Raw genomic sequence first — 25,728 nt, forward strand, 5'->3', positions numbered from 1 at the left:
GTAGCGGAGACCCACGTGGCTGGAGCGCCTGTGAGTGGCAGCAGGTCCCGGCAGATCCGGTGGTAACGTGCGCTGCTTTCTGGTACCTTATCGCAGGTAGCTTGCTGCTATTTTCTCCTACTACGAGACGATACGTTACGTTCTCGTCTTGTCTAAACTTCGTGACTTGTTCTACCATCATTTCTATCTACAACTCAGACGGGACGCCAGGACTTCCGGTGTTGGGAACTGCTCGGTCCACGCTATGGCAGAGATGGAGGACGGCATGGACGTGGACGGTGATTGTGGGGCAGAGAATGCAGACTCTGGCGGCGATAGCTTCACACTGGAGGAGGTGCTGCGGTTAGGTGGCACTAAGGTAAGCCAAGAACGTGTCTGCTCCCTCAGAAACCACTAAGAAACCTCTAGTATCTCACTGCTGTCCATGGCGTTTATTTCACCTTGTTTTCCCTTTAAAGGGGTTCTACCATTAAAACTTTTTTTGTGGATAAGACATCGGAATAGCCTTTAGATAGGCTATTCGTCTCTTACCTTTGGACGTGGTCTCCACCGCGCCGTTCCTCAGAAATACCGTATTTTACCGGTATGCAAATGAGTTCTCTCGCAGCGGTGAGGGCGTCCCAACCGCTGCCAGAGAAGTGTCTCCAAGCGCTACCACCTTCTTCGTCCGCCACGTCATGTTCAATGTCTTCTTCCGGCGCAGGGGCTCGTAACCGAGCAGAGCAGGCGCACAGGCCACGGGAAAATGGCCGCTAACAATACTGTGCAAGCAGCCATTTTCCTGTGACCTGTGCACCTGCGCAGTCTGCTCTGCTAGAAGTTACGAGCCTGCACCGGAAGACATTGAAGATGACAAGGCGGACAAAGAAGGATGCGGCGCTTGGAGACACTTCTCTGACAGCAGTTGGAACGCCCTCATCACTGTTTGAGCGCTGGGGCCCGCCCCCATCGCTGCTGGCGAACTGATTTGCATACCGGTAAAAAACGGTATTTCTAAGGAACGGCGCGGCGGAGACCACGTCTAAAGGCTATTCCGAAGTCTTATCCACAAAAAAAAAATGTTTTAATGGTAGAATCCCTTTAACGTGGCTGAAGAGCCTCACACACGATGGAAACACAGAAGGATCAAAATTGTAGAAACTGCAGTGCAGATAGGAAACGGAATCCCGTCATAGCAGAATCCATTCCAACTGATAGATAGGTTAGGGTCACCTGAATCAAATGTTTTTCACTTGCGAAACGACACAACCTCTGCTACTGAGATATCGCTTCTATGGTCACTATACAAATACTTATATACATATAAGCTATGACAATATTGCCGTGTTACTAGGTTCACATTAGCGTTGTAGTCTCTGTTGTTGGGGTCTGCCAAGACTTGAATAACATAAGATAAGATAATACATTTAATAGTCCCACCAGGAATGACAGAGAACCGGACCACTAAAACAGTGGTCACACACACAGATACTTGTGGACCCCATTTAGTATAATGAACAGTGTGCACCATGTCAGAACTGAAAACGACAGTCAAAGAAAAATCCACCCAAGACCTTTATCTCCTATAATTTTCAGCAGCTTATGCAACAGAGATACGAACCCAGACTTTGGGGCAACAGCAGTATTCTAAGGCCTGGTTCAGATCTTCATTTGGTATTCCGTTTAGGGATTCCACTTGGGGACCTCCTCAACAGAATATCAAATGCGTTAAAGGGATTCAATCATTAAAATGGAATTTTTTCTCTCCCTAACACGTAGGAATAGTCTTAAGAAAGGCTATTCTTCTCCTACCTTAAGATGTCTTCTCCACGCCGCTGTTCCGTAGATATCCTGGTTTTCATCGGTATGCAAATAAGTTTTCTCGCAGCACTGGGCTTGGTCCCCAACGCTGAAACAGCACTGGGGGTGTCCAAAACTCTCCAGCAACGGCCTCTGTCTTCTTCTGGCACGCCCTCCCTGCAGCGTCTTCTTCCGGGTTTAAATGGCATGCATGCACAGTTGGCTCTGTCATCAGGCAGAGCCGACCGCGGATGTCTGCTGCCATTTTCTTGTGGCCACTTACGAGTGTACTGTGTAAGCGGCCACAAGAAAATTGCCTCAGATATCTGCAGTCGGCTCTCCCAGAAGAAGCCATTGGAAGAAGATGTTGCGGAGAGGGCATGCCGAAAGAAGCCGTCATTGGAGAGTTTTTTTCGCAGCACTGGGGACGCTCCCAGTGCTTTTTGAGCGGTGGGGTCCACCAACAGTGCTGTGAGAAAACTCATTAGCATACCGAAAAAAACTGGGATTTCTATGGAACGGGGTTGCAGAGACTTGTAAAGGTAGGCTATTCCTACATGTTAGGGAGAAAAAAAATTCCATTTTAATGATTGAATCCCTTTAAAAAGCAGTGAGCAATGAAAGCACATAGACTATAATGGGGTCCGTGTGTTTTCTGCACAGTGTTCACAAGAGGAAAGTAGTTCTTGAAGTACTTTTCTCTCCGCATGACTCATGCAGACACCACACGGCAAACTCACGGACCCCATTATAGTCTATGGGGTCTGTGTGTTTTCATTGCACACTGCTTTTTAATGCGTTCACCCAACAGAAAATCTCAACACTAGAATGACCACCACAACTGATACCACCGACAACAACATAAACCTATCTGGTATCAATGTAAAAATAAAGAAAATATATATCACACCATGATATTAAGTTAATCAGAAATTCATTTATTAAATACAACTTGAGCAGAAAAAGACATATAAAAACAATTAAAACTTCACATCTTACTAGAGTGGAGGTCACAGTGTGATGAGCAAGTCATAAGGATATATCATATAGCCTATACAATATAATATAGCATTTGTGCATAGGCCTAGTGCTTATCCAATATAGTCCTACACCACATTGGGGATGAATGGTGTATATATACACAGCCAGCATAGAGCAATATTTTCAACATGACATAATTTACAATAATTTTAAAACATGATAGTTCATCCCACAAAGAATTACTTGGTAATGTATAAATAGCCTATATTGAGGCATGCAGGAAATAGATTATATAAAAAAGGGATATATAGCCAGTGTGACCAGGGTAGCCCCCTGATGAGGCAAGGTGCGAAACACGCGTCGGGCTCAGAGTGGAGGTTGCAGTGGTGAGCTTTAGATAGGTTTATATTTTAATGGGTTCAGTATTCCATTCGGGGGGGTCTCCAAGTGGACTCGCTGAACGGAATACCGAACACAGATGTGAACCAGGCCTTACCAAATTACAGTGAGTTATGATGCTTTGAGATCTCAAACATCCACATCACTAATGTACCGAACTGTCAGCATTATGTCAGTTCAGGAACTCATATCATAACACGCTATGATTCAGGGAGTTCCATTCACATGTCTGAAGTCCGTCCTGGAAATACACCACACGGACTGTATGTCATGAATGGAACCTGGAAATGTGAGTAAGAGCTTAGATCATGCAGCCCAAATCTTGCACATCTGCAGTACCCACTACATGATTTGGAAGGCAGTTACTTGTAATATTGTATGATCATTGGCCGCTCGAGTTAAGCAAGTGACCGCACACGATAATCTGTTTGGTAATGGCCAAAAAGGATGTATATGATGCTGATTTTCTTAAGGAAAATGTTTGTTCTCGTACCGTGTTAGCCAGTGGGTAGGAAATATAAAAAAAAAAAAACAAAAAAAAAACTTGATAGTCTTCAGTAGTTGATACCTTTTTAATGGCTAACTAATAATGATGACAGATTACAATGACAGATTACTCTCAGCTCCTTTCTCAAGTAAATTTAAAAACCATTTCTGAAGGGTGCATATTTATGTACAAAAGGACACACAGGGATAGAATTCCAGGAGGAAGGGGTGGGGGAGTAGAGGGTTATTAGTTATTGGTAGAAACAATGTAAACAATTCCAGGTACTTATCAGTTCTCAGGGTCTCAGGTCAGTGATTTCTGTAAGATGCCATAAACCCATGTGACAGATTTAACCCCTTCTCCAGTGTTTGAAGCAGGGTCATAAGTTTATACTCATAAATCTGTCGCTCTTTCCTTGATTTAAAATTCCCTCTTAAAACCAAAATTTTCATGTGATTTGTGATATTATGATCCTCATTGCAGAAATGTTTTGACACAGAAAGGTCCATTCTTTGTTCTTTAATTGTATGGCGATGTGAGTTCATCTGCATTCTAAGCTGCTGTCCGGTCTCTTCAACATACAAATTTTCAGTGGGACATTTGGTGCACATTATTAAATACACTACATTAGGTGTGTTACAGGTGAACGTAACTGGGATTTTATATTCCCTGTTAGAGTTTGGTATCTCTATCCTGTCTGGTCAGTATGTGAGGGCAGCACCTTTTCTGTCCGCATGGAAATGTTCCTGTGGTAGTTGGAGGTGACAGTGAGCTGCTAACAACGATATTCCTGGGGTTTGGTGGCTGTCTGTAGCACAGGAGAGGGGGGTCAGTAACTCATTGCAACCACTACATAGAGAGCAGAGCTATCTACTTCTTGCTCAGTTCTCTGTATTCTGTTGCTGAGAAAAGCTTATCCTCTGGGCTCTTGGGTGTAGAATCCCTACCGATCCATTGTTGGCCTATCCTAAAGATAGGTAATGAATATTGTTCACCTGTAAAACCATTTTAAGGTATGCATTAGAGGTCATTCTACACTGCAAATTATTTTTTCACGTACCATGCATGAGAATTGTTTCATTCTTTTTCACTTGCAATTCAAAAGTGCAATATCACATATTACCATATTTGTTTCATTTTATGACATATCTTAAAGGTTATATTGTCACACTCCTCTATTAGTATGTTGGTGTAACCTTGGTGGTGTTAAGAACAAAATGTAGTCCTGTGCATAGACTATCTTCAGTTACCTTATAAATTTAAAGTACAAGTGTCTTCCATAAAATCTATCGCAAAACACATATTAATATTGCGTAAATTTTCATTTCTTGCTTATCCTAAACACTTCAAATGACTTCCCATTTTTTTCTCCCTATTTTAGCATGATTATATGATGCTTGCTGGCCTGGACGAGACAATTGAAGTATTGGACGGTGGCAAGAAAGGTGAAATTGATGATTTAGAGGATGGAGAATTGAAGAATTTCATAGAAAAGCTGGGCTTCGAAAAAATTAACAAAGAGATAATAGAGCAAGATGAAGGAGGTGTTTCTACGAAACAAGAAAAGACAGAAACTAAAATCTCTACTAAAGGTAAAACTGAGGAAGATAAAGTGAAAAAGAAAACAACTGAAACACAACCTGGAAAAACTAAAGAGAAAAAGGAGAAATCGAAATTCCCAGCAAAAGACAGCAACGTGACAAGCGGAGCATCAAAGAGCAAGGGAAAACCTATTTTTGAATTCACTGAACGATCGACTCTGCTTCTTAAACCAGGTGGAAAATGGTATGACCATGAGTATACTAAAGAATACACAATGCAACCACAAGATGAAGACAGTGTCAAAAAATACAAAGCCTTGGCTGAGAAACTTTATGAACATGAGATAAACCTTTATAAAAATAAGAAGGAGCTCCAGAAAGGGGCTAACACGGTATGGATGAAAACCGTTGTCTCTACAGGCACATTAGCAGACAGAATGGCTGCCATGACCGTTCTTATCCAGGATGCCGCTGTTCATACTTTACAGTTTGTAGAAAACCTTGTAAATTTGGTTAGGAAAAAGGGCAGCAAACGTCAAAACATCATGGCATTAGATACCTTCAAGGATCTGCTTCAGTCTGATCTTTTGCCTGACGATCGCAAACTGCACACATTTGTTCAGCACCCCTTCGATAAACTTGAGGAGCTTTCCAGTGGTAATAGAGATGCAAGAGACCGCCGACTGATATTGTGGTATTTTGAAGAACAACTAAAACTGCATGTGGCAGAGTTTGTCAAGGTGTTAGAATCCTTGACTCATGATACTTTGGTTGCTACAAAGGCAAAATCTCTCAATGTGATTTACGAGCTTCTCTGTAATAAACCTGAAGAGGAGAAGACCCTTCTGGTCTTGTTGGTCAATAAAATCGGAGACCCTCAGTATAAAGTTGCCACCAAAGCCTCCTACTTACTGGAGATGTTACTGAATAAGCATCCAAACATGAAAGTCGTCGTGTGTCTAGAAATGGAAAGACTCTTGTATCGGCCAAATATCAGTGAAAAGGCGCAGTACTATGGCATTTGTTTTTTGAATCAAATCATTTTCTCCCATGAGGAATCCGATTTAGCTAACCAACTCATTACAGTTTATTTTTGCTTTTTTCGGGCTTGTATAAAGAAAAAAGAAATTGACACCAAAATTTTAAGGGCTTTGTTGACCGGAGTGAACAGAGCGTATCCCTATGCTGAAATAGGAAGTGAAAAAGTCAAGGAACAACTGGACACCCTGTTCAGAATTCTGCATGTTGTGAACTTCAACACAGGGGTCCAGATCCTGATGCTTCTATTTCAGGTCATGGATTCACAACAGACTGTGTCTAATAGATACTTTGCAGCTTTGTATAGGTAAGAGTTATGCTTCCTGGTAGCAACTTTATTTTTAGTATTTCCTTAAAGAGGACCTATCGCCACCTCCTCTATCTCCAACCTTTTACATTGTTTTATAGGTTCTGCTCCACTGTTTCCGGAGCAGTTGATATTGCAAGTTTCAGCATCCGATATGGTAAACTGGCTCTCTTCTGTAAGGTAGGCGGTCCTGGTTCTGAAACAGAAAATCTGGGACTACCCACCTGGCAAGAGAGCCGGATTAATATACTCAATGCCGAAACTGACAGAAGTTATTTCTCAAGGAAAGTTGTGGCTAGAGAAAAAATTCCAACTGTGCCAGAAATGAGGGGAACAGAGTCTACTAAAATACAAAGTGTGTGGAGTGTGTATGTAGTATGTAATTGAAAGATAATGTAGAGTATGTAGTTTGTGAGAGTACTTTTAGATTCTCTTTAAAGGGATTTTGCCATCTTGGCTGACATGGGAATACGGGTACTAGTTCTCACAAGGACAGAAGTTATGATCACAGCTGTTTCCACAACTCCCATAGAGGTTAATAGGACTTAAGGGAGCAATATAGCAGAGCAAGCTTTGCTGTTTCCATTCCATTTGCTGGAGTAGCAGAAATAGCGTAGTTCACTGTGTTATGCAGTTTATAAAACTCTTGTTTACGTTTATGAGAGTTATGGAAACCACTTAGAACAGCTTTGTTTAGTGGTTTCTATTTCTTCAGACCACCTTAGGGACATGTTGACATAGTTATAGCTCAGCAAAGAAAGCCTCAAGCGTTTCTCTCCTGTTCAGTGACTGTTGCGTTTTGGATATCCACAAACAACTTTGAGGGGTGGGGTGCTCCCGAGTCTTGAGATTAGTGGCGGTCCAAGCAGTTGGACGTCGCCTGATCTAGCATTTATCACTTAGATGATAAATGCATTAGGCTTTTAAACATTTACTTGATGGCAAGCATCACTTCCTCAAATACGTAAATGTTCTTCAGCGGTTGAATTGTATACACAATATCTGGAAAAAAAAATCACATATTTATACACAAAAGGACAAAGGAGCACGGTAGTGATATAAGACAAGTGATATAACACAGAGCTATTGATATAAGTAGGGGAGTGAACAGGGATGAAGGTGTTTCATTGACTTGTCATTCTACAACACGGGCTATTACAACCAGTGACCAGATATTAATCAGGGGCAGTAGAACTTTTTATTCCTTTTCTAGGAACTGCTCCAATATTTACTGCGTTGGCTGTTTACTTTCCTCCTTATATTGATAGCTTTGTTTTACATCACTTGTCTCATTTACCGCTATGTTCCTATGTCCTTTTGTGTATAAATATGTGATTCTTCATATATTGTGTACTAGCAGTACCTGTGACTTCGTCCGCGAAAACCTGACCCCCTGCGCGACCCACCTGTAGCGCCGCACAGGCTTCTTCCTTTGCCTTGTGTCCACAGCGGCTCCTTTTTCCTCCTCTCCCCCCTGGTGCCCGCCAATCCCCTTTTTTCCTAGAATATAAGGAAAGATTTTAGCTCACCGCTTCTGTTGGTTTGTAAGTATAATCCACTGGGTGCACGGCCAAATGACTCCAGACTCCTGGAGCACAGTAAGTCCAATCACATGTAAAAAGATTAGGTCCGCACTTCTGTATTCCTTAAAATTTCATCTTTATTCCATTCCTTTAACCCCTTCCCGACCCATGTGGTACTATTACCACATGGATGTCTAGTGCTTCACGACCGATGTGGTAATAGTACCACATGGATGTAAACAATCCCCGCAGCGCAGTGCGGGTGTTCTTGGAGCAGGTGTTAGTTGTATCTGACACCTAACATCCTGCTCCATCCCCCTCCATCAGACATGAGTGCTGATTTTGGGTTTTAACCCGTTGATTGCCATGATCAAACATGATCACGGCAAACAACGGGTTGCCCGATCTTGTAGGGATCCCCGGCACCCCCCGCTGCGAGATCGGGGGGTGCTGGTATCCCTACCATGTAGCCAGGGGTCTGATTAGTCACCCCTGGCAGTCCTGAGTCCCACTTACCTTTGTATCCTGGCCGGCGTCTTCTGGAGCTGTACTGTCCCGTCCGTCTGCACGAGCCGAGCTTCACTTCCTGTTTACAGAGTGATAACGTGCAGGCTCTTACTGAAGCCTGTGACTCACTCTGTAAACAGGATCAGTGATGCAAGCTTCACTCATGCAAGTGTCCCATAGGGACACATGAAAAAGTTAAAAAAAAAAAAGTGGAAAAAAAAAAAAAGTGTTTTGAAACAATTAATAAAGTTATCAAGCCCCAAAAACCCTTTTTTTCTATAGAAAATGAATTATAAAAAAAAAAAACTAAAAATTAATAAAAACAATACATATTTGGTATCGCCGTGTCCGTAACAATCTGTACAATAAAACTGAAACAATATTTAATGTACACGGTGAATGACGGAAAAAAAAAACGGAAAAAACACGCCGGAAGTAGTGATTTTTCGCCATCTCACCTTACAGAATGTGCTATAAAAAGTGATCAAAAAGTCAAATGCACCTCACAACAGTACCAATAAAAAGCACACATTGTCCCGCAAAAAATAAGCCCCCAACCAACACTGTCAACCAAAAAATAAAAATGTTACGCCTCTCAGAAGATGGCGATGCAAAAAACATTGATTTATGTCTCCAAATGTGTTTTTGTTCTGCAGAATTAGTTACGCATAAAAAAATAATATAAATGAGGTATCGCCGTAACCGTACCGACCCACAGAATAAAGATAATATGTTACTTAAACTGTACGCTGCATGGCGAAAAATTTACAAGGTAAAACGAAATACCGGAATTGATTTTTTTTATTTAAATCCAGCAAAAAAAGAGTTAATAAAATGTATTCAGTAAGTTGTAGGCACCCAAAAATGGTGTCATTACAAAATACATCTCATCCCGCAAACAACAAGCCCTTATATGGCTGCGTCACCAGAAAAGTAAAGAAAATATATCATCTAGTAATGCAAGAATAAAAACCCGCAAAAATCGCCAAATCATTAGAATACAACTGGCGGCGTCAGGAAGGGAATATATAAGCTGTGCGAGCGAATATCAGGGGACACCCCAGATTTAGAGCTTACGAGGGAAAATATACCAGAAGTGACCCCAAAGTGACCCCCAGAGTGACTCCCCCAATTATAGGAGCTACTGGGACCTAGTAGGAAATTTGGTGTTTGCAATGTCCTCCGCACAGCTTATATATTCACTCTTCGCCATCCGCTGTGCAGTCACGTCTGGGATACTAATACTCACTACACTCCCTGATAAATTCTTTGAGGGGTGCAGTTTTCAAACTGGGGTCACACCTTTGGGGAATCCACTTTTCTGGTACCCTACAGGCTCTACAAACATGACATGGCGTCCAGATACCAAACATCTGAATCTGCGCTCCAAAAGCCGCATCGCGCTCCTTCCCTTCTGCGCCCTGCTGTGTGCCCAAACTGCATTTTATGCCACATATATGACACATGTATGATACTGGTGTACCCCGGATAATGCACGTAATGTCATATGTGGGTATAAATTGATATTAGGGCACAGCCAGACACAGAAGGGAAGAAGGGTTATTGGGTTTTTGTAGCACAGACTTAGACGGTTTGTTTGGTTTTTTTTGGATGCCATGACACTTTTGCAGAGACCCTAAAATTGCCCTTACAGAATGGGGTCACTTCTTGGGGAATTCCAGTTCACTGGCACCTCCAGGGCTCTGCAAAAACATCATGGCACCCAGAAAGTCCCTCTAAATCTGTACCCCAAAAGCTAAAAAGCGCAGTGCTCCTTCCCTTCTGAGCCCTGCTATGTGCCCAAGCAGCAGTTTATACCTACATATATAATTTTTTGCCCCTCAGGATGGCCCACTTAATAGTTTTAGGAGTGCAGGTCTCTGACAACACGAAGTGGGTGCAACGTATTGGGCACCGAAATGGCAGATTTCTTTAAAAATTAAAATTTTCATTTTGTACATTAATTTTTGGGAAGCATTTTTAGGCTCAAAATGATAATACCCCTTTATTCATTCCTTGACAGGTGTAGTTTCTAAAATGGGGTCACTTTTGAGGGGTTTCCATTGTATTGGTACTTTAGGGGCTCTGCAAATGCGACATGGCACCAGAAAACTGCCCTCAAAAGCCAAATAGCCCTCTTTCCATTCTGAGCCCCGCCATGTTCCCATACAGCAGATTATGGCCACATATGGGGTATTGCCGTGTTCAGGAGACATTGTGTGACAAACTGGGGGGCTTTTAATTCTCTAACTACTTGTAAAAATTAAAAATATGGCGCTAAATGGACGATTTATTGGAAAAAAGTAATTTTTCATTTTCACATCTCAATGGTAAAAAAAAATCTGTGAAACACCTGTAGGGTCCAAGTGCTCACTAAACCCCTTGATAAATTCCTTGAGGGGTCTAGTTTTCAAAATGGGGTCATTTGGGGAGGGGGGTTTCCACTGTTCTAGCACTTCAGGGGCTCTCCAAATGCAACATGGTGCCTGAAACAGATTTCAGCTAAATTTGCCCTCTAAAATCCCAATAGCGATCCTTCAGCTCTGGACCTTACAGTGTGCCCATACATCACTTTACATCCACATAAGGGGCATTTCTGTAGTTGGGAGAAAATGCTTGACAATTTTTGGGGTGCATTTTCTCTTTTAACCCCTTGTGGAAATGCAAAATTTGGGGTTAAAGCAACATTTTATAGCAAAAAATGTCACTTTTCCTTTTGTTGGGCCAATTCTGTTACACTCCTGTAGGGTCAAAGTGCTCACTATACCCCTTAGTAAATTCTTTGAGGGGTATAGTTTCCAAAATGGGGTCACATTTGGGGGTTTCCACTGTTTTGGCACCTTGGGAGCTCTGCAAACGGGACATGGTGCCTGAAAAGTATTGTTCCAAAATCTGGCCTACGAAATCCAATTAGCGCTCCATCCGCTCTGAGAGCGACCGTGTGCCCGTACATTAGGGTACCAGCACATATTGGGTATTGTCGTGTTCGGGAGAAATTTTGTAACAAAATGTGGGGTGCAATTTTTCCTTTAACCCCTTGTGAAGATGAAAAATTTGGGGCTACAGTGACATTTTATTATAAAAAAAAGTAATTTTTCATTTTCACATCTCAATGGTAAAAAAATCTGTGAAACACCTGTAGGGTCCAAGGGCTCACTATACCCCTTGATAAATTCCTTGAGGGGTCTAGTTTCCAAAATGGGGTGACATTTTGGGGGTTTCCACTGTTTTGGCACCTTGGGGGCTTTGCAAACGGGACATGGCGCCTGAAAAGTATTGTAGCAAAATCTGGCCTACAAAATCCAATTAGCGCTCCATCCGTTCTGAGAGCGATCGTGTGCCCGTACATTAGGGTACCAGCACATATGGGGTATTATCGTGTTCGGGAGAAATTGTGTAACAAAATGTGGGGTGCAGTTTCTCCTTTAACCCTTAGTAAATGTGTAAATTCTAGGGCTAAATTAATATATTAGTGACAGAAATTGAAAAATGTAAATTTGACCTCCATTTTGTTGTAATTGTTGTGAAATGCTGAAAGGGTTAAGAAACTTTCTAACTGCTGTTTTGGATTCTTTCAAGAGTGCAGTTTTTAGAATGGAGTGATTTTCGGGGGGTTTTATTAGAGAGGCCTTTCAAGTACCCTTCAGAACTGAACTGGTCCCTTGAAAAATGTGTTTTGGAAATTTTCTTGAAAATTTGGAAAATTACTGCTTGACTTGTAAGCCTTATAATATCTGAAAAAAATGAAAGGGTGATTAAAATTTGATTGCTACATAAATCAGAGACATGGTTAATTATATTTATGAAAAAATTTGGGTAGTATGGATTTCTATTTGAAAGGCTTGCAATTTCAAAGTTTGAAAACTGCATTTTTTTCAAAATTTTCACCAAATTTCCTATTTTTTCATAATGAAAGACAAAACATATTGACAAAAATTTACTACTGACATGAAGTGCAATGTGTTACGAAAAAACAATCTCAGAATCACTTGTGTAAGTTAAAGCGTCTCAAAGTTATTGCCATTTAAAGTGACACATGTCAGTTTTGAAAAAAGAGGCCTGGTCCTCAAGTCACTTTTGAGCTGTGTCTCTATAGGGTTAAAAGGTCATCTGCTTACAAATATAAAGTGTGCAAAAACTCCCCAAAGTGACTTAAAAAATCATCACTAGCTCTAGCTGACGCGTTTCTGGGCGTACTCGCTACGACTAAGGGGCAAGTACGCCCAGAAACGCGTCAGATAGAGCTAGTGATGATTTTTTTAAGTTACTTTGGGGAGTTTTTGCACACTTTATATTTGTAAGAAGATGAACTTTTAAAGGAATGAAATAAAGATGAAATTTTAAGGAATACAGGAGTGCGGACCTAATCCCCTTTTTTCCTACCCACTCCCTCATGTGCTCGCTTCTTTCTCCTACCCCGTGCCCCTTTTCCCCCCTAGCCCTGTGTCCCCTTCCCCCCCCCCAACCCCATGCCCCCTTCCCCATGCCCCCTTCCCCCATGTTACCTACCCCGTGTCCCCTTTTTCCCACCACCCCATGCCCCGTTCCCTGTCTTACCTACCCAGTGTCCCTTTCCTCCCCCCCCCGACCCTGTGTCACCTTTCCCCCCACCAACCTGTGCCCACGGCCTCACCAAACCCCGGGCTCCCTGTGCACCGATGTTACAGGGGTGCCTATGAGGGCCCCCCTCCCGCGGCAAGCCATCTGCCCCCATTCCATCTGTGGGCGCTGTGGCGACCCTGTCCCCGTCCCCCTTTCAGGGGCCCCCGGGTTTACCTGCCCAGGCCCCCCCATTCCCACGTCCCCCACTGGACCGGCAACCTCCTCACTCCCAACACCCCACCCCTCTTCCTTCTCAAAGTCCCCTAACTCGCCTGTCGTCACAACCCTTCTCCTGCGGCCGAATGACACTGTAGATAGCGCTGAGCAGACATCGGCGACATCCCTGACGGACATGCAGAGACCGCAGCCGCCACGGGACAGCAGGCCGAACCGGCATTCCAGACCGCGGTGCAGGCGACCCCCTGTCCGGCCACGGCAGAGCACTGCGGTCCTGTGGTAAGCCCACACAGGCGGGGAAGCGTACGCACTTCTCGCTGCCCCAGAGTACGGGCGCTGGTTTCTGGACCTCTGAGAAGCGCCATGTTCTTATGGATGCTGGCCGATGGCTCCGCCCACATAGAGAAGCGGCACCCATCCAGGTGAGCTGCTGACGGGGCTGGGATGACGTCATCCCAGGTCCTACAGCGAATTCAAAAGTGAAAAGCATCGGTCACGGGAGTGAATTTCGGTGGTGTACGGGAATTCCATGTAGCTTATCGTTCAATCCGGGACCCAAGGTATGTATGTGCGCAATTTCAGCCAAATCTGTTCGCCCGTCTAGGTATCATTGCGTCACCTTTCCAACCCCCTTCCCCCCGACCCCTTTGCACCCACCCCCGCAACCCCGGCCTCGGCCTCCTCCCCTGCCTGGGGTTAGGAGCTAGGCCCGAGAGGGCAATAGGGAGTTTGTGGCTTGCTATGCTAAAAAATTGAGGAACAAACATCCAAACACACAAGTAGGATACCATACGTGATTAAGATATCCATGTAGCTTGCTTTTTATCATCATATTTTCAGTTGGTCTTTAAAATAACTTGTGAAGACTTTCTTGATCTTTTTTATCTGCTGGCTAATACTATACAAAGATATTTTTTCCTTAAAGAGGACCTTTCACCATCACTATCAAGTCCAGTTCTTTACTCCATTTAATAGTCTCTGCTACACTGATTCTTGTACAGTTGGATTGTTTCTCTAGCCCCCACCATTCTCATGCAATCAGTGCTGTTAGTTTTGGTGTCTGACATGCTATTTGAACTCTGTACTATCAGGAGGGCGGTGTCAGGCAGGAAGGGGTGTGATTCTGAGCTCTGACACTGGCTGCCTCTGATCAAAGCTCTGAATCACATCGCCTCCATCTGATTCTGCCCTCTGACATTACAGAGTTTAACCAGCACATTAGACACCAAAAATAACTGCGTTGCTGCTTGGGAGTGGTGGGAGGTAGAAAGAAACTCCAACTGCACCAGAACTAGTGAAGCAAACTTATTAACAGTTGCTAAGAACTTGACTTGGTGGAGGTGGTGAATTGTCCTCTTTAAGCAGAAATGCTTGTAAGGCTGTGTTCACATCTGCGTTAGAAGTTCTGACAGGAGTCTCCTGCAAAGATTTTATCAAAAATGCCAGTCAAAAAAGTCCTTCACTCTTCACTTTTTGTTTCGGGAAAACTATGAACATCTTAACTGAATCCTCATGGAACCCATTATCATTAGTGGGATTTGTAATGGCCCCTTCACACGGCGTAAGCGCTCGGCTCATTCCGGCTTTACTAGCGCTCCCATTGAAGGGATTGGGAAATGTTTAGAAGCGCTCGCGAGTACAGCTCGGAATGAGCCCAGCGCTTACGCCGTGTGAAGGGGCCCTAAGGCTCCATTAGACTGTTCTGATCCATCTACAGTCCTTTTATTCTGTCTAGTCAGAAAATCTGACTTAATGCTGAAGTTGACGACAAGCTCATTTCTATATTTTCTGAGTAATAGCTGTACAATATGTATATATTTAACTGTATTTTCTCTACTAACAGAAAGCTTCTAGATCCTGGATTATCTCAAGGCTCCAAGCAAACAATGTTCCTCAATCTTCTCTTCAAATCCATGAAAGCGGATGTTGTGTTGAGACGGGTCAAAGCATTTGTGAAGAGATTGCTGCAGGTCACAAGTTGCCAAAAGCCATCATTTATCTGTGGAGCGTTATACCTCATATCAGAGATTTTTAGATTAAAACCTGGATTGAAAGTTTTATTAAATGAAAATGCGGTACGTATTGTAGGCATGAGAACAAGTATGTTTTTGTAATATTTATTTTTACTTAACTCCTTAGTGACCAGGCTATTTTAGGCCATTTCCAACTATTTTGGGGTACATATGCACTGATTTAAAGGGGTTTTTCTACAAAAGCAATTTATCTCCTATCCATAGCATGAGGGATAACGTGCAGATAAATGAGGTCTGATCGCTTAAACCCACTGATCAGGAAAACTTTTGTCATTCTGAAGGTCAGACTGATTTCCTTATCTGTGATCTGCAAGTTATTGTCTATCTTCTTGGAAAAATGACCTTATGGCCCCACATAGTGGACTGCGGGAAAACCCAGGGCGGGAACACATCACAGTTTTCCCACAGCGCTTTTCACAGAAAGTCTGCAGAGGTTTCTGCTTTCACTATACCTATAACTGCTGGCATTTTTGTATTGCTTTTGGATATTGCAGCATGTCTGCTGGGGATATTTTTCTGCAGAGTGTGGATGGGATTCGCTATGTCCATTTCCCAGAAGCACAGTGAACGATGAAAACTACAAGTGTTTTAGTCTAATATGAGCTAATACAAGTGGCAACCAATTGCTTTTCTCACCCTTGCAAAGTCCTGCTTCTTCAGTCTCGTGGCCCAATGTTAGTATTTCAGGTTAATGTGCAGTGACTGCACAATCCAGAATGGAAATCATAAGTGAAAATTCTGTGCAGACACTGAACAAGCGCATTATTTTAGATATGAAATTTATGTCCAAACTTCATAGGTGTTGAGATGTAACAGGTAATAAAATGTGCAGGATATGCCTTTGTTTCATGTACTTTGACAGTTTTTTCATGAATTCAGAAGTTAAAAAAAAAATTATTTCTATTGGAAATCTGTTGTAGGAAAATGATGAAGAGGAACATTTTCATGACTTGCCTGATGATGATGATGATAATGATGCTTCTGATGATGATGGCACCACTAACATGGATAAAGCTAATACTAATTTGCAAGCCTCAGAAAATCTTACACCTGGTTCATGGATACATCAGCAGTCTCTCCAAGGTTAGCTACTTCTATACCACTATTGGGGTGCTTTTACGTCATGTTTTGTTCCATCCATTTAGCAGATCCATGAAACAGATGCAAAATAAAAATAAGATACAAACAAATGGCCATTCTTTTACATAGAATTCGTTATTGAATGTAGTATACAGTACGCTTTGTGTCTGTCAAAAAAAAAACAAAAAAAAAACTTTTTTTTTTTTTTTAATACAATGACTGTATGTAAATGGATATACATCTTTCTGCATCCATTTTATTCATCTGCTCTTATCTTCCATTGTAAAAAAAAAACAACAAAAAGTGTTCTTACAAAATGTAGACTAACTGATGACGTTGTCCTTAAAGAGGTTGTCCTGGATAGATAGAACGATATATAGAGATATAATATGTGTGTGTGTTATGCCTGGGAAAGTGGAAAAAAAATTCAAACGAAAAAAAACAAACAAACCATACCTGCCCCGATGGTCTGGTGTCTCCCCGTGTGGTCCGGCCCTGCCCCTGCTGCACTGTGACATTTTGTGTCAGCTGAGGCTGCTGATTGGAATAAAACATTGGAGAGCAGGACTGGACCCTGCTGGGATGCCACCTAGAAAAATTATTCTGATATCACGAGAAAGCTGACATCCTCAGCTTTCATATGCTGCCAATAATGAAGTACTAGCTATAACAGAACATGAGAGATCTACCGTATTTTTCGGACTATGAGACGCACTTTTTTCCCAAAAAATTTGGAGGGAAAAGAAGGGTGCGTCTTATAATCCGAATGTGGCCGGCCGGCATCCGCTGTAATAGAGTGTCAGATGCTGCACAAGTGCCGGGGCCTGAGACATCACTACGCTCCTGCCCTGCAGCAAGCCAGCAGCGTCAGGAGCGATGCTGCTATTCCGCTCCTCCGTCCCTCCCCTCCGGTATAGCAGCATCGCTCCTGCCGCTGCTGGCTTCCTGCAGGGCAGGAGCATAGTGATGTCTCAGGCCCCGGCACTTGTGCCGGCATCTAACCCTCCCCAGCACCCGCCTCTCTATTACAGCAGATGCCGGGTCTGTATTGGTGGTCCCTTCCCCCCAAAGTGTAAACTACCGGCCTCATACATGTAAAGTTGCAGGTTGGCTCCTGCGTGGCGATATCGCAGGAGCCGACCTGTTCTGGTGACAGTCGGGAGCTTACTGAAGGCTCCCAGGCCTGTCGTTGCTATATTACTATTGCGGCTAGTCTATGACCAGCCGCAATAGTAATGTACAGCATGTCCCATAGACGGCAATACAGTTGTATTGCTGTCTATGGGACTTGCAATCAAATGACTGCAGGTTCAAGGAAGGGGGGGCAATAAAATATTTTAAAAAAAAAAAAAAAAAAAGCTTAAAAAATATGTAATAAAAAAAATGAAATAAATCAGTTCTAAATCACCTCCTTTCCCTAGAATGCATATAAAAGTAGAAAATCATATGTCAAACACATACACATTAGGCATCCCTGTGTCGGAAAATGCCCGGTCTACTAATAGTGTTCCTGTACGGTGAATGTCAAAATCAAAAGTGGTATAAATAAAAAGTACATCTGGCCCCGCAAAAAAAAAGCTCTATGCGTCCCCGTACAGCTGCAGGGTCACCTGTCAATGTGGCCTTGCAGCTGTTGCAAAACTACAACTCCCATATATCAAATATTTTACCATTTTTTGCTTCAAAATTTTTTTCCCCTATTTTCCTCCTCTAAAAAGTAGGTGCGTCTTATAGTCCGAAAAATACGGTAGTTAAATACAGAATCAGGAATTTAAATTTACTATGCAGCAGCTGCATATAAAATCTCATTCCCTACCGACTTTTTAACTAGTGATATTTCATGTTCTGTTATTCATAGCACTTTTAGCTAGTATCTTAAAATGAGATTGTACACTTTCTTGTGATACCAGAACCATTTTTCTAGGTGGTATAAAACCAGAGATACAGTTATCTGAATTGAGACTGCAACCCTTCCCCCCCATCTTGGTAAATGTTTTAGCTGTTTGTACTACATTGAGTACATGTGTATAGATTCTCGCTGGTCTGGTTGTTTGGAGCATTGCTAATGGAAATTTTACAGTTTGTTTTCTGTTAGGCTATGTTCACATGGCGGAAAATGGATTCCGCGTGTGAACATACCATGCAGTTAGCCGCGTTGGAATGCCGAATCAGTGCATCGGCATCCCATTTGCAGCATTCCGCTCCCGATTAGGCCTGAATGAATGGGCCTAATCGGGAGGGAGTGTCATGCCGCGGCTGAGTCAGCTGCGGAATCCGCGGCAAGATGGGTCATCTCGATTCTTTTTTCCCGCTACTAGCTAGCGGAAAAAAGAAGCGAGCAGCTCCCATTGAAGTCAATGGGATCCATTTTGTCAGGCGCATTTGGCGTCAAAATCCACTGCCAAAAGACTCAGTGTGAACTAGCCCTTAAAAAGGAAGTTTGATAGGTTAACAAAGTATAAATAATGATAATGTTCACCAAACACCCCCTGACACAATAGCAAATAAATTAAATAAACCCCTCTTAGGGTTTTTTTATGATTTATGGAATTCTTTCCTTTTTTTATTTAAAGGTTTAAAAAAATCAAGCCAATATGATCCAATGAGTAGAAACCCATTATTCTGTGGAGCTGATAATACAAGCCTTTGGGAAATTAAAAAGGTAAAGTCAATTAAAACTGTTTTATTTTCTAAAATGTCACGTTCAGTTTTATTATTTGCTATATACACGTTTTATTTTGTTATTGGCTGAAAATGTCATTTGTTGTATTCTCAGATTTTTTCTCGCAGAGAATATTAAAGGGGTTGGCCACTTTCAGACCAATATTGACAAACAAATGTACAATAGAAAGATATACAATTTTCCAATATACTTTCTGTATCAATTCCTCACAATTTTCGGTTTTCTAGATCTCTGCTTGCTGTCACTCACTCTGTTACTTCTAGTGGATAAAGGTCTGACCATGGTCATGTGATGAGCACACAGGTGCACAGCTGATTACCAGGCAGATGTCGGATTACTGGGCTGTGACTCTGACCGGCACCTGTGTACTCATCACATGACCATGGACCGTAAATCACATGACCATGGTCAGAGTTTTATCCACTAGAAGTAACAGAATGAATGACAGCAAGCTAGAAAACCGTGAGGAATTGATACAGAAAGTATATTGGAAAATCGTATAACTTTTTATTGTACGTTTGTTTGTCAATATTGGTCTGAAAGTGGCCAACCCCTTTAAGGTTTCTCACTTATTTCATTGGGGAAGACAGCACCATGGATATAGACCTGGCCACTAGGAGGCTAACTCTAGGAAAAGCAAAAGATGTCGGCTCTGCCTCTGGGCTGTACCCTCTCCACAAACACTACTAACCACTTTTAGCCTAGTTTCCATAGGTCGTATCCCCCTGCATGTGCAATGCTTTTCAACAGCACCTTACTGGTCACCCTCATTAGACCTTTCTCCTCCAAGGGAATCCCGTTATAGTCCAGACTGACAACTCCACCGTAATAATCTACTTGAACCACCAAGGTGGCACCAGAAGCTATGAGGCCTTTCAAGAAGCCTCTTGTCCCCTTCTTTGTGTGGAGCCTCACGGTCCTTCTCTGTGGCAGTCCACGTTCCAGACGTGGACAATTGGGGGTCAGACTTCCTACACTAAGTAACACCTGACCTGGGTGAATGGTTGCTTCAACAGAAGATCTTTCTACAGTTGTGCTCCTAGTGGGTCATGCCCAATGTCGTCCTCTTTGACTCTTATCTGAACTACAAGCGCCCCCTCCCACAAGACCAGATGCCAGGACTTGCCAACACTTTCGTGAGTCCCTGGTCGGACTTCCACCTTCTGTATGTATTTCCTCCTCTTCCTTTTATCCCTTGGGTTCTCAAAAAAACTCAAAACCAAGAAGATTCCAGCCATCCTGGTGGCTCCAGATTGAACCTGCCGGGCCTGGTACACGGGTCTCATGTTGGCGGATGCTCCTTGACCTCTTGCTCTGCAAGTCGACCTTCTATCTAAAGGTCTGCTGTTCCTCCCCACCTTACCTCTGCTGCGTTTAACGGTGTGGCTGCTAAAGCTGAGGTCCTGAGGCGTTGCAAATTTTCAGAACCTGGTTTCCAGACCATTCTCAAGGCCCTGAAACCGCAGTCAAAAAATATCTATCATCACACGTCCAATGGTGTGAGAGTAATGCCCTCTCCTTTTTTCTTCCCAGGATCCTGGCTTTTCCCATGGTCTGTCTGGACCAAGGACTTGGTCTTTCTTCTCTTAAGGGACAGATTTCTGTCCTTTCCATCCTTTTCCAGAAGTACCTAACCTTCTGGCCTCAGATGGAGACTTTCTTGCAGGGAGTGGCAGACTGTGCTCCTCCCATACTGTCCTCCTGTGGAACCTTGAGAACTTAATCTCGTCCTTAAGGTGCCTCAGAATCCCCCTTCTGCGTGAGACCTCTCCTCTCCTTCTGTCCTAAAAGGTTGCCTTCCTGGCAGCCATTTCTACAATCAACAGGGTTTCCGAATTGGCTGCCCTGTCCCGGAAGCTTCCTTTCCTTGTTTTCCGCCTTTTCTTTTTTCCTTCATCCACCACCACCTTTTCTACCTAAGTTGGTCTCTTCATTCCACATCAATGAGGATATTGTCTTACCCTCTTTCTTCAGCTCTCTTGGTCTCTCACTGACCCCTTCCATCGTATGTACACCTTGTTTATTCTCCCTGAGGGCCATTGTAAGGGCCTGGCTGCTTCCAAGGGTTCCATTTCCAGGTGGGTTTCTTTCGGTCTGCTATCAGGGAGGCTTATCTGCTCAAGGACCAGCAGCCATCTCTCTGTGTGACTTCTCATTCCATAAGAGCTGTCAGAGCCTCCTGAGCTGTTCCGCCCAGGTCTGGGAGGCTGCCACCTGGGCCTCTGTTAACACTTGCACCAGGTTCTACAAGATCCATTCGGGGGCCTCTGCCAATGCCAGCTTGGTTTGTAAGGTTCTGCGAGCGGCTGTGCACTATGTTGCTAGTATGGGCGGGTAATTCCCACCCCCTAGGACTGCTTTTTGACATCCCATGGTGCTGTGTCCCCCAATGAAATAAATGAGAAAATCCTTTTGTACTCACCGTAAAATCCTTTTCTTGTTCTACTCATTGGGGGACAGAGAGCCCACCTTTGTTTTCTTGTCCTGTCTGGGCTATTTTGGTTCTTTTTCAGGTTCAGGACATGTTGGTGCGGTTGGTTCCGTGTTTTTTTTTTTTTTTTGGTTTGTTTTTGTGTGTGTGTCTCTCTCTCAACTGGTTAGCATAGTGTTTGTGGAGAGGGTATGACACAGAAGTAGAGCCAACATCTGTTTTTTTTGGTCATACTCGTAGTGGTCAGGCCTATACTGGTGCTGCGTCCCCCAATGACTAAAAAGGAATTTACAGCGAGTACAACAATCCATTCTTTTGTGAATCATTATACATTGGGGGGACTTATTATTCTTTATCAGTTTTCTGGCACAAAAGTGCTTAGCACAAATGTTTCACTTTCTCTGTTTTACAACTTTCTTGCCACTGTAAAAAAAATGTGATCAGATCAGGACAAGGATCAAGGCAGGCTCAAATGAGTTTTACAGACTTTTTTCAGCCTGTCTGAAAAAGTGGTGTGAGTTAGAGCTGAAATTTACACAAGTTACTTACTCGTGTACATTTATTTTCTGCAATTCAGGACCTCTCATGGTCAGAATTATCAAGGGGCTAGAGCTTCTTAATTCTGGCACGTGTATGTCCAAAGGTCTCAATATTGAAACCAGTGTAAGAAGTTCCTTCAGTTTTTTCTTTACCCACACTTGCCACCTTTTACAAAAAAGAGTGGGATGGAGACCAAGGCACGATAGGGAAGGATTTGACTATAATACTGGCAGATTTCTATTCCTGTGTGCAGGAGTGCACTGAATTAATGAGTGAATCTTTGCAGTTTGTTCCAGCAGGTGAATAGATTCATTGGTGTTCAGAATGCCAGTCTTAATAAATCCTCCCACTATTCTTTACCTTTTTTGTTTTTTTACAATCCAGTTCTATTTACATCAAAATGAGTTGAAGCAGCCTCAATGTATATGCACATATGTTAATTTTACCTCTGTCTCTAACACAGCTTTCTGAACACTTTCATCCATCTGTTGCATTGTTTGCAAAGACCATACTGGAGGTATGTAATAATTTATAAAGTATTTTTAATTGTCAGAAACTCTCAAAGTACTATACATCAGTTGTCTTCCCTGGTGCAGTTTCTTGGGCCAATTGAATTAAATGTATACAGACAATGATTGGGATTTATGGCCACAGTCATGATCATGATTGTAGGGAGTGAGTATTTTTTCTGTAGGGGAAGTCAGCCTGTAATATACTGCTCCCTCTTCTTTCGATATTGAGAATTTATATACAGCTTACGGTGTGATACACCTTCATTTTAACGTTTTGGATGTTTTAACTGATAGCTAATAAAAGTGACGTTTTATGAATTCCTATGGGTTGATGGTGTCAATCTCCATTCTGTGAATTAATTAATGGTAGGAATTTATATTTATTGTTTTTGAGCAGTGAATTATTACCACATCACAATCCTGCTGGTGATAATCCTGTCCCTAGGAAGGAACAGCAGAGGGAAACTTAGAAAACCACACCTGGACCCAAATTATACAACAGAAAATGAATAGCATTATGTATATACACACACTGATTGCAAATAGCTTCCATCTCCTGGCATACAAAAGTTTGCATCACATGGTGTAAACAGAGTGCAGGGGATTACACCAAGAATAGTACCATAGAAGGAACTAGCATTACCCGCGACTTCTTCCACGATCCACCTCCAACGCACCCGCGAGCCCACCCTCCTCAACGCATTTGGCCCCTTTCCCCCCGCAGGCGCTCCCGCGCCCATGTCCTTCCCCGGCCGTGGCGCTCCTGCCACTGGCTGCTTGTGCGCCTCACCGGCCCTCCTCCGTGTCATGCGACAACGGCCCCTGTTGGTCCAACACACACAAACGCCCCCACCGGTGCCCCCCTACCACAGTTCCCTCATGGGCCCAACCCTGATTTTCCTCCCCTCCGGGGGGGGAGAACCGCCAGCCCCTCTCCTCCCCAACCCCACGCACTGTTAAAGCCCCCAACCTCTGTAGCAGACAACTCGTACCCGGAGCCCGCTTCAGGGCGTCTCGGCCAGGCCCGGGACAAACAGCCCGCTGTACTTACCGAACAGGTGGTGCCGAGGTACGTGTGTCGCGGCCTCTCCAGCGTGTTGACCTCCGGACAGCAAGTTCGCAGGCAGGTGCGCCTGTCTGCCGAATGTGTGGTTGCGCCCCTGTGGCCTGCCCCCAGACTACAGCCAACCAATAGGAGCTCTACTGAAAGACCTGCAATGATGTCAACTCAGGTCCTGCAGCGGAGCTGGCGACAACTTTCGCCGGCTGCGGCCGGGATTCCGGTGGAGTGTAGGACCTAACATGTAGCCTATGTTTCCTTCCTCATGAATATCTAGGTATGTGTGATATCTCTCCTAAATCCGTTCAGCCGTTTCGCTGTGATTGAGGAACAAACATCCAAACACACAAACTTTCACATTTATAATATTAGTAGGATTAGTAGGATAGGGTTTATAATATTAGTAGGCTTAGTAGAATAGGATTAAGCATGTTAAATAGCTAAAAAGTGCACATGAGAAAAAGTTTAATTTTACAAAGACCTAGTTACAAAGTTTGATGTTGACAAGGGCTAACACTCAGAACGTGATAGTTTTGTAAACTTTTTTTTTTTTTTTTTTTTTTAACCCCCTTCAGGGTAATTCAGTCCAGTACACAGGTGATCCTCTGCAAGATTTCACACTCATGAGGTTTTTGGACCGATTTGTATATCGTAATCCGAAACCACAGAAGCTAAAAGGTAAGACTAGGAATCTTCTTTTCGGATTCCTTCAAAGTTATCCAGCCAATGTAATATTGAGGGGGTTGCTGACTTGTTATACAAAGTGTGTTCAGGTTCTGCAGTGCTGCCCTGTGGAAGTCTATGGGTTAGAACTAAAGTACCTAAAACCACTACTACATTTTGTACAGTGAATGAGCAGTGCTCTTTTAATATTTGTATCTTTCACAGAAAACAACAGAGGCTATTTAATGCACCAGAAGAAGAAGATGTACATGAACCAAGAAAGGCAACCAGGTACACTTGCTGACTTTTCCTTTATTTGTTGGTATCGTCTCTTTCTCCCCACATATTGTTCTGGCTGGTAAATCCAGCCGGCATACAGACCTAGCTTCACAGCTGATGCTTTGTAGTATGAATAAGGCCTTCAGTATTTATTGAAGCATAGACAGAAGCACGTGCCATGAATGAGTAACATTCTTTTGGCTGATGGCTGTTTCACACACATTCAGCCTATAGAAAAGTTTCAGACATAGAATTTTGATTACAACATTGTTACCAAAGTAGAGTTGGTATCCTTGAACCATCATTTTTATATTCCCTATACTGTATGTTAAAGGAGTCTGTCACCAGAAAATTCCCTGTGTGACAGAAAGCTGGGGTTCATGTGCAGAAGAAGACTTTTTTTTCTGCTTCCAGTTGATGGCTCTGTATGTAAGATAATTAGGAACAAAAACCGAACAACATATACCAAAAACCAAGTAGAGGCTTAAGTGTAATACACAATTGCCTCTGGTAGCATTCAATAGCCCTATCCACATCTGTGTCCTTACCATATTAAATATTAAACTCAACAACAACACAAACAAGGTAAGTATGACACTTCACTATGATGTAAACCACAAGAGTATATAATCCTATTAATATTATAAATGTGAAAGTTTGTGGGTTTGTGTGTTTGGATGTTTGCATGTTCGGATGTTTGTTCCTCAATCACGGAAAAACCGCTCCACCGATTTGGCTGAAATTTTCCACAAACATAGTTAATACACCCGATTAAACAATAGGCTACTTTTTGTCACAATAGCGCACATACGTTTTTCCCAGGACCCCCACAAAACCCAAACTCACACCACCATCTCTGCAATCTCACACACTTTGGACCATAGCAAGCCACAAAATTCATATTGCCCCCTACAGCCTCGCCCCTAACCCCACACAATCACATTCACATATACTTTACCACTTTGCCCCTCACCTTAACGATACTCCAGGAGGTTCTCTTTAATGCTCCGCAGCCGCCATGTTTGCTGACCCCCACCGCTCTGACAATCCGCGACACCGCCCACCCATGTCAATACCCCTAGGCAGTCTAATAAATGCAAAAAAAA

General features: G+C 43.0%; 1 protein-coding gene across 2 annotated transcripts in view; it reads left to right on the forward strand.

Moving 5' to 3' along the window:
• Positions 1-8: 8 nt before the first annotated feature.
• The window catches only part of CEBPZ (CCAAT enhancer binding protein zeta), a 40,017-nt gene continuing 14,297 nt past the window's right edge, over positions 9-25,728 (forward strand). The window contains exons 1-9 of one of the 2 annotated variants that reach the window (XM_075267770.1): positions 9-96; positions 199-358; positions 5,028-6,532; positions 15,185-15,416; positions 16,295-16,457; positions 19,028-19,116; positions 22,572-22,625; positions 24,256-24,358; positions 24,569-24,634. In XM_075267770.1, coding sequence (XP_075123871.1) covers positions 245-358; positions 5,028-6,532; positions 15,185-15,416; positions 16,295-16,457; positions 19,028-19,116; positions 22,572-22,625; positions 24,256-24,358; positions 24,569-24,634 — 2,326 coding nt within the window. In that variant the 5' untranslated portion in view covers positions 9-96; positions 199-244. Of the gene's footprint in view, positions 359-5,027; positions 6,533-15,184; positions 15,417-16,294; positions 16,458-19,027; positions 19,117-22,571; positions 22,626-24,255; positions 24,359-24,568; positions 24,635-25,728 lie in introns of both variants that reach the window. The other variant, XM_075267768.1, reaches the window with a different exon arrangement.

This window comes from Leptodactylus fuscus, chromosome 3 (assembly GCF_031893055.1).
Source record: "Leptodactylus fuscus isolate aLepFus1 chromosome 3, aLepFus1.hap2, whole genome shotgun sequence".
Taxonomy (NCBI): Eukaryota; Metazoa; Chordata; class Amphibia; order Anura; family Leptodactylidae; genus Leptodactylus; species Leptodactylus fuscus.